Genomic DNA, 14,314 nt, shown 5'->3' on the forward strand with positions numbered 1-14,314 from the left:
GTATATCAACTTTTGATCAGGGTCATTTGGTTAGTTTTCTGTTGTCATTATGATTAACCCTTGTAGGGTCATCATTTTTTTGTTTGTTACACAGGGAGTCTGCTGGGATGCTGGACCATGCATTTTGGGGATTTTAATTCAATGTAATCGCAACTTTTCTTTTGTTAAAATACTCAGCAAATGTTTACTTCATCCCAGTTGCAAGTAATCTAAACAACAATATGTTAGGAGGCCCATTCAACATAGTACAAATGTGGTCGAATGCGTAGCTGCCTCCAACGCCTCCTACACCTCCAACTATTTGCGCACACCAGCGGCTCAAAGGACAGATTTTCCGCTGTGAGAGCCCATTCGGTCCCTCTCGTGGTGGGTGTTGGCCAAATTCCAGCTGACACACACAAACATCTAACCACCGCTCGCTTGGCACCTTAGAAAATGTGTGGCCATTGCGCTGTTAGCACAAAAGCAGTCAGCAGACCGATCAAAGTTAATAATATATTATTAACTTTGATAGGATTCCAAAAAGTTCTCCACCATTCGACATGTATGAGACACCTGCAGCTGTAAACGATTTCTGATTCTATGATTGAATGGTTTCATCAGCCAATGCTTATGAAAGCAAATGCATAATTGGCTATGAAATTATTATTTTATTTTTAGTGTGAAAGTTTAAAGAGATCCGATATGTTCCCACCTTCCAAATTCTGCAGACATGAAGGCACAATATCACACAATCTAGACGGGCAAACAGAGTGATTAATTATTCCACATGGTCCGCATGAATTAAATCCATTTTTGCATAATACTGAATAAATTCAGCTTTGAATAAAATTCTCAACGGTCATGGCTGTCCCAGTCATTCCCCCCAGTCTTCCCCTCGGTCACTTTCCAAGAAACCCTGTCCATGTTTTTCTTTTGTACTACATTGTATTTACCTTTCAAAGTGTACATACAACAATGACTATAAACAAAACATACGAGGTCTGTGAGAAAAGTACGGCCCCTTATTATTTTTTTCAAAAACTATATGGATTTGAATCATGTGTGATTACATCTGACCTGCTTGAACCCTCACTGGGCATGCTGAGAGTTTTTCACGCTGTCGGTTACATCATTCGCCTGTGGGCAGTCTTGGGTGAGGAGTGGCCAACCCTCTCGTTGATTTTTTTCATTGTTTAGGAATGGCTCAGAGACTGCTGCTTGTTTGATCAAAATTTTTCAACCCTGTAAGGACAAACTGAGTGGACACCATTCGAAATTCAGCTGGTTTTCGGTGAAAATTTTAACGGCTGATGAGAGATTTTGGAGTTTTACTGTCGCCGTAAGGACGGCCCACAGCGCCTGACGGCGATCTGCGCTCCGGGGCGGCGGCGTCTCGCTGTTTCAAGCTGAAAACTTCCTAATTTCAGGCTCTGTGGACCCAAGACGTCGTGAGATAACAGAGAACTTTCAGAAGAATTCAGGAATCAGGAGTTTATCAAGACATTCCACTGTTAAGGAGATTTTGTAATGAAAGAACGTGCGGGCAGATTCACGTCGGGCCGGACCTGACTGCGGGGGGTCGCCACAGGAAAAACACCTCCGTTGGAAACCTTAACGGACAAGTTGGAACATGCCCAAGCTGTTAAACAATTTCTCAGATACTCACTTGTTGAAAGCCATCAAAAGCCACCTGAATTTTACAAATGGTTTTCAACACGGAGGTGTTTTTCAGGTCGCGGCGCAGATGGATTTGCCACGTCGTCGCGGATCCGACTCGGCAAATTCGTCCGCACGTTCTTTCATTACAAAATCTCCTTTAACAGTGGAATGTCCGGGTAAACTCCTGATGCCGGCTTCTTCTGAAACTTCTCTGTTCTCTGACGACGTCCTGGGTGAACAGAGCTTTAAATTAGGATGTTTCAACTCGAAACAGCCAGACGGACGCCACCCTCCGACCAGCGCCGCGCCGATCCGCTTGTGGGCTGTGCTTAAAGCGAAAGAAACTCCACAATCTCTCATCAGCCATTAAACTTTACACCGAAAACCAGCTGAATTTCTCGAATAGTGTCCACACGGATATCCCTCACCGGTCCTGAAAAAATTTGATAAAGCAACGCGCGCTGTCTCCCTGCAGCTTCTCAGACAAAGAGATTCCGACGGGAGGGGGAGTCCACACCTCACTCAAAGCCTGCCCACAGGCGAATGACGTCACCGACAGGCATGACAAAACTCACGCATGCGCACGAGGGTTCAAGCTTGTCTGACGTAAAAACATATGAATCAAATCCATTTATTTTTTAAAAAAAATAAAAAGGACTGCTTTTTTTTATCACAGACCTCGTATTCCTGTTTTACTAGGACTTTACAACCCCAATTCCAATGAAGTTGGGACGTTGTGTGAAATGCAAATAAAAATGGAATACAATACTAGACTGGCCTGCCTGCAGTCCAGACCTGTCGCCCATTGAAAATGTGTGGCGGATTATGAAGCGCAAATACAACAACGGAGATCCCGGACTGTTGAACAACTGAAGTGTACATCAAGCAAGATGGGAAAGAATTCCACCTACAAAGCTTCAACAGTTAGTCCTCAGTTCCCAAACGCTTATTGAGTGTTGTTAGAAGGAAAGATGATCTAACACAGTGGTAAAATACCACTGTCCCAGCTTTTTTGAAACATGTTGCAGGCATCCATTTCAAAATGAGCAAATATTTGCACAAAAACAATAAAGTTTATCAGTTTGAACAGTAAATATCTTGGTCTTTGTGGTGTATTCAATTGAATATAGGTTGTATTCTGTTTTATTTACATTTACACAACGTCCCAACTTCACTGGAATTGGGGTTGCATTTGTAATACAAAATATTTACAAAACAAGCATGAAAATTTACATTACTATTTGATAATTACAATTAGTCTAACAATCAACCAGCAAGGATATGACCTTTAAAAAACTAAAGTGCTAGTGTTCTTCATTTATGATGGAACATTAACATTCACTTGTGATACAGCATATCTGCATTCCCTTAAGCCCCATTGTTACTTTGTAGCAGTTCAGTGCTAATTGTGATAACTTTAAATAGTTAAACCGAGGGAGCCCCCGGGGTGGGGGTGGGTGACTGGAGGTGAAAAGGGGTGGGGGAAATGACCTGCGGGGAGGGGGGGCTGGGGTAGGAGACCTAGGGGGGAAATGTGCTGATACCTTGGTTCATTATCTTATCATCATTTATTATGTCAACATATGTTTGATATCAGCACATTTTTCATCAAGTCTCTGTTGCTTGTCCACTGCTCTGGACAGAGCATCTGTAGCACGAATGTGTACTTTCCGGGGTGTGTATGTCATCGGCACATCATGTTCTGTACACTATCAGATGGCACTGTATCCTCATCGCACAATTGACTAATGACTTGGGTATGATGGTGACCAAGGATTTGTGGTCAGTTTCGACTTCAACCTGCGTGTCCATCTACAATATTGAGGAACGTTCACATGCATATGTTGTGGCTATCAGTTCTTTTTTCAATCTGTGCATAGTGACCGCTGCGCTTGCATGCATAGGCCACTGGTTTGCCATGTCTCCTCATAACATTTGCTGAAGAACAGCTCCTAAGCCATATTGTGAAGCATCTGTGGTGTCAGTCTTCCTCTTTGGGTCTAGAAGCTCAGTATTGACTCTGTCGTGACTACGTATGTTTTTCAGTGTCTGAAAGCAATTCTCTTGCTCATGTGTCACATCCACTCATTATTTTGCTCCAGGAAGAATTCTAAGTGGTGCTGTTATTGTCGACAATCTTGGGATGAGCCCTCCTACTCCGCTCTCTCTCTCTTTCTCTCACACGCGTCTGCTGTTGCTTTTTGGAAATACAAAGCCTTTCAACTATAAAATAAACTACATTTCTGAATGTATCTTAAGATACAGAAGGATCTCTGGAGGACTTTCATGGTGGGCTTTTTTTTTTTTTTTTCAGCTCAAAGCGGAGCAGAGACGCTGTTTCCAGCTGCAGCCGTTCACAGCTCTGTGGCCACAGAACGCGCTGCCTCTTTGATCTCTGCTGTTTGCCATTTGATACGAAGAAAATGAGAAATATATTTCTTATTACTTTAATTATTGGTTTAAAATTGCAATACTATGACACTATAAGCTTGAAAGACGATCGAATTGGTACATTTTCAGCAACATCTCGGTTCAGCCGATTTGAACCCCAGAGCCGAGCGGAAATTTGCAGTACTGGGCGCGGCCGCCCGGTGCCACCCACCATGGCTAGACCGTGATGTCGATCCAGGAGCTTGATTTCTTCTTTTGGTGCTCTATGCGCAGTGCGCGATGAGAGTATGCAGAATGACGGCACTGACAGATGGTGTCTCAGTTTACTCTCTTATTTCTTACAGTAGCTGTTTTTTTGTTTTGTTATTATTTCCTAGTCACTGTTTTTATTTTATTTCTTACAGGTTTTTTTTGTTATTTTCTACACTCAGTTTTTGTGTCATTATTTCCTACAGTCTCTGTTTTTATTTTATTATTTCCTACACTCACTGTTTTTTGTTATTATACTCAACAAAATATAACGCAACACTTTTGGTTTTGCCCCATTTTGCATGAGATTAACTCTAAGATCTAAAACGTTTTCCACATACACAATATCACCATTTCCCTCAAATATTGTTCACAAACCAGTCTAAATCTGTGATAGTGAGCACTTCTCCTTTGCTGAGATAATCCATCCCACCTCACAGGTGTGCCATATCAAGATGCTGTATTAGACACCATGATTAGTGCACAGGTGTGCCTTAGACTGCCCACAATAAAGGCCACTCTGAAAGGTGCAGTTTTGTTTTACTGGGGGGGGGGGGGGAAACCAGTCAGTATCTGGTGTGGACCACCATTTGCCTCATGCAGTGCAACACATCCTCCTTCACATCATCCGTGAAGAGAACACCTCTCCAACGTGCCAAACGGCAGCGAATGTGAGCATTTGCCCACTCAAATCGGTTACGACGACGAACTGGAGTCAGGTCGAGACCCAGATGAGGACGACGAGCATGCAGATGAGCTTCCCTGAGACAGTTTCTGACAGTTTGTGCAGAAATTCTTTGGTTATGCAAACCGATTGTTCCAGCAGCTGTCCGAGTGGCTGGTCTCAGACGATCTTGGAGGTGAACATGCTGGATGTGGAGGTCCTGGGCTGGTGTGGTTACATGTGGTCTGCGGTTAGTGAGGCTGGTTGGATGTAGTGCCAAAATTCTCTGAAACGCCTTTGGAGACGGCTTATGGTAGATGAAATGAACATTCAATACATGAGCACAGCTCTGGTTGACATTCCTGCTGGTCAGCATGCCAATTGCACGCTCCCTCAAATCTTGCGACATCTGTGGCGATTGTGCTGCGTGATAAAAACTGCACCTTTCAGAGTGGCCTTTTATTGTGGGCAGTCTAAGGCACACCTGTGCACTAATCATGGTGTCTAATCAGCATCTTGATATGGCACACCTGTGAGGTGGGATGGATTATCTCAGCAAAGGAGATGTGCTCACTATCACAGATTTCGACTGGTTTGTGAACAATATTTGAGAGAAATGGTGATATTGTATATGTGGAAAAAGTTTTAGATCTTTGAGTTCAATCTCATACAAATGGGAGCAAAACCAAAAGTGTTGCGTTTATATTTTTGTTGAGTGTATTTCCGACAGTCAGTTTTTGTGTTGTTATTACCTACACTCAGTTTTTTTTGTGTGTGTGTGTTATTATTTCCTACAGTCACTGTTGTTTTGTTTCTTACAGTCACTGTTTTTGTGTTGTTTTGTTTCCTACAGTCACTGTTTTTGTTTTATTTCTTACAGTCACTGTTTTTACATACAGTGAGTGAAAACAAACACCCACACACTCACACATTTGGCATTTTAATGTTTTTATTACTTCAGATCAATAAAGCACTAACTGTGAAATTCTGTCAGACTGAGAAATGTCACATTGATGGGCTGAAATCATGGATTGTTCGATCATCACGTGTCAGATGAAACTTCTAATTCATCACTTTTACAGCCAGCTGTCCTGAAACAGGGCTGAACACATGGCATTTCCCACTGACTGAACTCCTTTATTCTGACAGATGAACAGCTGGTGTTGATGCTGGCTCTTCCGCATCACGACTTTTTCCAGGCTGCCACCATCCGCCTGGTTCCTGCTGATCTTCATGGTGATGGATCCTTCAGGCAGGCCTCTGATGAGGTTCCAGGCCTCAAAGCGGCTCATGTCCAGCAGACTGATGCCTTGAACCTGGAGCAGTTTGTCTCACACTGCGACCGCACTGCTCTGCTGCACCACCTGAGTCACAAACACATCATCACACATTCACAACAAACTATCATTTCAGTGACTGATGATTTGTGTTGAAATTTCCTGGATTTACGGTGTGAATAATAATCAGGAGGAGTCACGTTTTAACCTTCTTCAACGGTGGCAAGCAATAAATTAGCATGAACAAAAACACAATAATAAACCATTGTCCATATCAAAGATACAATTAACAGGGGTCGAAATACATTTTTTAACCTACTTGCACTGGTGCTAGTAACAAAAGAATTACTTGTACCAAAAAAGTTACTTGCAACAACTAAAAGTCTTATATCAACCTTAAAACTCCTCCTCTGAGGCCAGACTCTTCCTCTCTGGGGAGAGTTTGAGGGGAGAGCAGCAGCAGCGGCAGACAGTTTTTTTTTCCACGTGTGCGCGTAAATGAATCGTCCGTGAAGATTAATGGTGACTGGTTTATAACACAATTATGACAGAGTTTGAGGGGAAAGACAGCGAGGAACTTCGGAACCCTGGAAGTGTCATCGCAAAATGTTTTGCATGTGGAGAGAATGTGCACACGTTTTATTATATTGTGCGCTCATTTTGGTATACTGTGTGCACGTTTTGTTATATTGTGCGCACATTTTACTATACTGTGCACTCGTTTTATTATATTGTGCGCTTGTTTTAAGCATCATTTGAGTAAACAAGGGCACGATCTACTTAAACGTTGCCACAATTTGTAAAACGTGCACTCAATATTGTCTTGACACATAAATGTTGACTATTAGCCAACAAACCAGGAAGCAGTGTAATACATTTCCCCATTAGAAATGGATCTGGTCAGGCTGTATCATCATGGTTTGGGCGCACAAGGACATACAGAGAACTCCAGCTGCCCAGCATGACATCATCTGGATTGTAAGCACATTAAAAAGGATGCTGAGGGCGAAGCGTTTCCCCATCGTGAGGATGACAATTTAGGTCATATTATGGAGTTCATTTTGAACGAAAGGAAAACGTGCGCACGTTTTATTAATTCAAGGGCTCAATTAAAGGAAAACGTGTGCACGAATGATCACGGCCATCAAAAAATGCGCACGAATTATCACGGCCAGGAAAACGTGCGCACTTTTTATTAATTCGAGGGCTCAATTAAAGGAAAACTTGTGCACAAATTGACTTCTCCCGGGTTCCGTAAGGAACCGCAGCGGTACCCAGTTTTTGTTCTTTTCCACGTGCGCGTGCCGCTGGCGACGTTTGTCAGCTTTCCACAACAAATAGAGCACAGCAACTTGCTCCGTGTGTGAGAGTCATAAAATACTTGGAAGACAGACAACACACTGGAAATTGTTTTTTTTTCCTTATTTATTCCTTTATTGGTTCATTCTACTGGTGCTTATAGTTGATAAAACTTGGATAAAGTTACTTGCACTAGTTGCATCATTGATCAGTGAAAGTGGCGTGTATTTAGTTCCAGTTGCCCCCTAGTGGAGAAACAGGATTGCAGGTGATTTGTGTGTGTGTCATTGTTTAGTTTGTATTACTTTTAAAGTTTAAGATATCAACATTTGAAATGATCTTTTTCCACTTTTAGCTCAGCTGTAATTAACTTCCATCAAGTGAAATCCACCTATTCTGTTACTTCCAGAAGTGTGCAGCCTGATGTCTTCATCCTGCCAGGTTAGACTGAGGTGACATTTCTTATCTGCTAGCCATAGCTGGAGGTCATTTGAAAGCTCATGAACATAAACTAACATCTCGTAGAGTTCTTCAGTGTTTCCTGATGTCAGAGTTTGATCTGTGACTTTTTAAAAATGGTCAAAGTTTTTTTGTCATCTGTTTGTACCTTCAAAAATCCTGCTGATCACTAATGGTCTGTCTCCATGAATCGAGCCTTTTCCTCCCTCCAGAATAAATCCAACCCCTCCAGGGCCTTTCTCCAGCTCCACACACACTGCTGGCCCCTGCTGTTCCACTGCAAACACCACAAAATGAAATAAATAAATACAGATTAGCCTGTGCACTTTGACCCCTCAAAAAGAGGATCTGTGTGATGGTCTCCATCTGTCTGTGGAAGTGTGGAAGTTACAAAACCGGATACAAAGGATCATTAGGTGTGTATATCAACTGGCAGGATTTCAGTGCTTATTCATTCCAGCAGTACTCAAGGATCCTTGGAAGACACCTGGTACCAAAGATATCCAGTCATTACCTTAGGTCATTAGTTCACATCCATGTCTCAGAACCACACAGCAATGCAGGCAGCATTCCTCTCCTGCAATCATATCTGCATCACCAAACACCTCTGTCCAGTGACCTCATGACCCCATTAACTCTTCCTAGGCATCTCAAAGGACCCAGAGACATGAACGTCATTGCTGAGATCAGCGAATGTCTCCAGAAGTTCAACATTTTCACCACAGATACACTTCTGATGGACGAGTCCAGGAAGTCAGTAAAAGCCTGGATCTTAGTCTGGTTCCAGGACAATCTCAAACCCAGACACTGATTCCTCATTCAGTTTCCCAAGTGCTGCAATCAGAATTTCCATTGATTTCACAAAAATCACAGCATTGTCTGCAAAACTAAAGTCGGGAAACCTTGTATGACTCAGAACACACCCCTGAGGAACACCACTTTTCACTCTACCTCCACTCCAAACAGCACTCACAGTCTCTGCAGGCTGTGTGTGCACAGTGATGTCCAGTATGATGTCCAGCAACTTCTTGGGGATCCCATAAATTCTCAGGAGGTCCCAGACAGCAGTCTGATCACAATATCACTATAATACCACAAAGACAAGAACAGTTTTGTCTACGTCTGATGCTGCAGTTCTTGTTCATGCTTTTGTGACATTCAGAATTGACTACTTCAATTTTCCATTCTTGGGTTTGCAGATGGTTCAGTATGCCTCCAGATGAGTTCTGACTGAAACTCAAAAGTTCACCCAATTGCTGGCTTCTCTTCACTAGCTGCCTATGTGGACTGAAGTTCTATTACTAACCTATAGTATAAGATACTCAACGCCGGCCACCACATACTTCCAGCAAAGGAAGCCCGGGCCTCATGTACACAATCAATCAATCAATTTTTTTATATAGCGCCAAATCACAACAAACAGTTGCCCCAAGGCGCTTTATATTGTAAGGGAAGGCCATACAATAATTATGTAAAACCCCAACGGTCAAAACGACCCCCTGTGAGCAAGCACTTGGCTACAGTGGGAAGGAAAAACTCCCTTTTAACAGGAAGAAACCTCCAGCAGAACCAGGCTCAGGGAGGGGCAGTCTTCTGCTGGGACTGGTTGGGGCTGAGGGAGAGAACCAGGAAAAAGACATGCTGTGGAGGGGAGCAGAGATCGATCACTAATGATTAAATGCAGAGTGGTGCATACAGAGCAAAAAGAGAAAGAAACAGTGCATCATGGGAACCCCCCAGCAGTCTACGTCTATAGCAGCATAACTAAGGGATGGTTCAGGGTCACCTGATCCAGCCCTAACTATAAGCTTTAGCAAAAGGAAGTTTTAAGCCTAATCTTAAAAGTAGAGAGGGTGTCTGTCTCCCCTGATCTGACTTGGGAGATGGTTCCAGAGGAGAGGAGCCTGAAAGGCTGAAGGCTCTGCCTCCCATTCTACTCTTACAACCCTAGGAACTACAAGTAAGCTGCAGTCTTAGAGAGCGAAGCGCTCTAGTTGGGGTGATATGGTACTACGATGGTCCCTAAGATAAGATGGGACCTGATTATTCAAAAACCTTATAAGTAAGAAGAAGACTTTTAAATTATATTCTAGAATTAACAGGAAGCCAATGAAGAGAGGCCAATATGGGTGAGATACAGACACAGCATGCGTATGCACAAAACCTGGCGTACGTCCATCTCCACGATCTACGTTCAGATGTGGAAATTCTGTCCTGTGCACCAACAACATTTCCTGTATATTCATTTTGTGAATTGTTCTGTAATTTATGTCAGTAGCATGGCCCCAAGAGAGGTCACCCTTGAGTATGGTCTGCTTGAGGTTTCTTCCTCAGAGGGAGTTTTTCCTTATCACTGCTACTCTGGGGGTTAGTAAGGTTAGACCTTACTTGTGTGAAGCGCCTTGAGGCAACTCTGTTGTGATTTGGTGCTATATAAATGAAAATAAATTGAAATCGAAAATTGAATGCAGTGTGTCATGCAAAAATCCTGGCTGCTGTACGTACGTTTCTACACCTGTTGTGCTATCTCCAACACATGGATGCTGGGAAACGTTAGTATTGTGAAAACAAGAAGTCATCACAGTGATGTGCACACCAGTGACACATTGATGAACAGTTAACACACCCACATGTTTGCAATTGTATGGGTGGATATCAAAGTATGGAACGCAAGGATTACCGCAGTATACGGCAAGGCGGTTGTCTATGCACACACAGGTGCTGCCTATGCTGGGCATCCTGGCATCACAGGTATTCCAACGGGAGCTGGATGATCGGTCAGGCATGTGTCAGTCAACCTTGTGCCGAGCCACGCCAGCTGTGTGGAACATAGTCATCCGAATGTCATCCAGGTACATCACATTCCAACATTACAGTGCATTTTGCAGTCAAGCTGGTTTCCTGAATGCTAATTGGAGCTATTGATTACACACATATTGCTTATAAAGGCGTCATCACATGACAAAATTGGGCTTTGTTATACTCAGTAAAATCACCAGTGTGAAACTAACACTGACGGTGTTAAATAAACACTGCCAGTGTCATATGGTCCCACTCTGGCCAGAGTGGGACCATATGGAATAAGGAATACCATAGGGAATACTCTTTATCATTGTTTATCTACTAGTTCTATTGTTGAATTATTTTTGGTTTCTGTGAAAGTGACACTGTGAAGCACTGTGAAAGTACTACACACATTATTTTATCAAACACAATGTGAATGTAGCAAGTATTTTAAATGTGAACCACAGTCTCTGACTTCTTCCTCGTGAATTCTGGCATTCATCAGGGATGTGTCTTGGGGTCCTTCGCTGTTCAGTGCTTGCATGAACAGTGTTCTGCAGGGTTGAGGAATCCAGCAACTTGGGTGCATTTATCATTCATTCATTCATTTTCTAACCCATTTATTCCAGATTAGATCAGGGACTGGAGATGATCCCAGCGGACACATATCTCACTCACATCTACAGTCAATTGAGATTCTCCAGTGCATGTCTTTAGAAGTGGATGGAAGCCAGAGCACATGAAGGGAACACGGGTGAACATGGGGAGAACATGCAAACTGCACACAGAAAGGACCAGGTTGGATGAGGTAACATGAGGGTGACTTAGATGTCCCTATCCTGATCCAGGGTTTGGTAGGACGGTGCAGCACCAGCACTGGCTGGACCTGACCCGAGATCTAGAAGAGCCATTGAACATGCTTTGGTGTTGTTGTAGGTTTGGAAAGAACTGACCATGTTGCAGTAAACTCTGATTAAAACACACGTCTCCCCCTGTGTGAGTCACGTGTGCACGCGAAAATGGATTTCAGTCAAAAATGAGGTCAACCTGAAACTCTGCCTGTTCCGCTGGACTGTGTGACTCACTCTGTGGCTCGACCTGACTGCCATCGTGAGCAGTTCTCTTGCGGATGACCACCACTGCCAGTGTGAGGGCACGGGCGTGACGCAGAGCGGCTGTGGCATCTGCGTGGGGAACCCCATGAAGTGTTTGTCCATTTATGGACAGCACTTCATCTCCTTTTTGAATGGTTCCTTCCTGATCCGCTAGGCCACCAGGAAATACTCTGTGGACCTGAATGAGACACACACACACACACACATATCAGATTGTGTGCAGAGCTTCGATTCATGTGATCCCTGAGTCCACTAAGTTACACCAGGACCCACCAGAAATAATGATCTTTGGTTTAAACAGGAAACAAAAAATCTCTGAGCTGCAGGGCATGTTACAGGTTACCAAAAACAAACCAAGATAACAAGCTGGATGTCAGAAAGAAGCCAATGTTTCACTGTAATTTACAAATGTTCTGTTAAAAAGGAGAACTGTGATTCTTCTCTTCATATTTTTATTTTGATATGTCTTTGTTCTGTTTCCTGTTTTATTTTTGAGAAGTACTCTCACCGTTGTTAACCCCCAAAATGTAAATCAGCTGCAAATCCTGAATTATCTGCAAACCATGAATTGCAAAATGTGAATACTGAAAAGAATATCTCCCGAAATGTGAACGCACCTCTCGCAAAATGTGAATTTCTTCACGATTTGGTGTATGTGGATGGCTGAGGAGCCAATGGTGCGAAGCCACCATCTGTCAGATTATGACTGTGTGCCTCTCACTTTCATTGTACCACAGTGCTTCGCTCCACCCCTCGACTCACACATTAGACTCTTTCCTTATTACTGGGCGAACAATCCAATTCTTGGTGAATCTGCGTCATGATGATAGGAAATGCCGACATGGAAGGATCAAAAAGTCACGTTGCTATGAACACTTGGCCGCCACAAACCAGTTATCCCTGTGGTAACTTTTCTGATACCTCCTACTTAAAACCTAAAAAGTCAGAAGGATTGTGAGGCCTCGCTTTCAGTCTGTATTCATTCTGAAAATCAATATTAAGCGAGCCCTTTTGCTCCACAGGAGTTTTCTGTCGTGCCTGAGTTTACCTAATGCCGCGTTCACACTGAACGTCACGCGACGCCATAAATTTGCGTCCCTCACCTGGCAATGGACGTGCCACCATCATCCGGTGTGTCGCTCTGCTTGAGCCGCGTTCACACCGGACGCCACAAATTCATCATTTACTGCAGGAGCTGCGTCTGGATGATGGCTGCTTTCAGCGGTACTTCCGCCTCTCCAGGACCCAGTTTGAGGACCTCCTGTCCTGTTCGCGCACGCACATGTGAACAAAGAAAAAAAAAAAAAAACGGGCTGCTGCTGCAGTTCATCGCTCTCCCCTCAAACTCTGTCATAACTGTGTTAAATAAAGGGCAAAAGGGACATAAGTCCTGCTCACAGGCTGATTGCCAGAGACAGGACATGTCCACATCAAGTATAAACTTCAGACATCTCCACGTCATTACATATCCAGTCCCTGATTGGTCAACGTGGCGCGACAAGACAAAAAGATACGGTTTTTCAACTTGGGGAAGAGGGCGACACGATGCAATGCGATGTAACGTCATGTTTTGTGGGATATTTTATTCATGGGTTGCAGCAAAATTTTTAACAGTTCGCGGATATTCACAGTTTGCATAAATTTTCATTAATGATTTGCAGATAATTCACGATTTGCAGCAGATTCACATTTTGGGTGTCAACACACTTCCATTTCACTTCCTGCCCCCATGTCTCTGTGTGTTTTTTGCTCTTACTGTTGTGTCTTTGAGTATTTAAGACAATGTGTTTGTCCTCCCAGTGTCAGTCTCTTGCTCATCACTCACAATTTGCTCCTCATCTCCTCAGGCTTTGAATATTTTGGCTCCTTTTGGTGAACCTTTTTTTTTTTTTTTTTGCCTCGCTCTTATCAGATATCCCTAAGACGCCAGATCTGACTGTGTCCTGACATGTTGCGCGTTTGTCTTTGAATTTTATCTCGTCCCATTTTGGTACTGTTGATTGTTTGGATTGATTTTGCCTCACCCCTTTTTAGTACTGCTAATTGTGTGAAGCGATTTTGCCTCGCCTCTTTATGATACTGTTGATGATTTTACTGATTTTGCCTCATCCCTTTTTACTACTGCTGATTGTTTGGAGGAAGCACAGGCCCAGAACATGCTCCCAGAGTTGACTTGATTGTTTGGACTGATTTTGCCTCACCCCTTTTTTATACTGTTGACTATTCCAACTGATTTGCCTTGCCCTTTTTTGGACCTGTTGACTGGACTGAAATAGCCTTGCCACTTTTTCATACTGTTGACTGTTTGGACTGATTTTGCTTTGTCCCTTTTTGATAATGTTGACTGTCTGTACTGATTGAGCTTCATCCATTTCTGATATTCTTGATTGATTGTTTGTTGATTGTTAAAACTGATGAATCCTTATGCCGCGTTC

The 14,314-nt window shown here is 43.2% G+C and overlaps 1 protein-coding gene across 1 annotated transcript in view; it reads right to left on the reverse strand.

Annotated features, from left to right (window-relative positions):
• Positions 1 to 5,881: 5,881 nt before the first annotated feature.
• Positions 5,882 to 14,314, reverse strand: part of il16 (interleukin 16) — a 236,540-nt gene continuing 228,107 nt past the window's right edge. Inside the window, 4 exon segments of the mRNA XM_034184100.1 lie at positions 5,882 to 6,277; positions 6,279 to 6,309; positions 8,129 to 8,257; positions 11,850 to 12,057. Of these exon segments, the coding sequence (XP_034039991.1) occupies positions 6,022 to 6,277; positions 6,279 to 6,309; positions 8,129 to 8,257; positions 11,850 to 12,057 (624 nt within the window). The 3' untranslated portion in view covers positions 5,882 to 6,021.

The sequence above is a fragment of the Thalassophryne amazonica genome, chromosome 2 (genome assembly GCF_902500255.1).
Source record: "Thalassophryne amazonica chromosome 2, fThaAma1.1, whole genome shotgun sequence".
NCBI classification, from domain to species: domain Eukaryota; kingdom Metazoa; phylum Chordata; class Actinopteri; order Batrachoidiformes; family Batrachoididae; genus Thalassophryne; species Thalassophryne amazonica.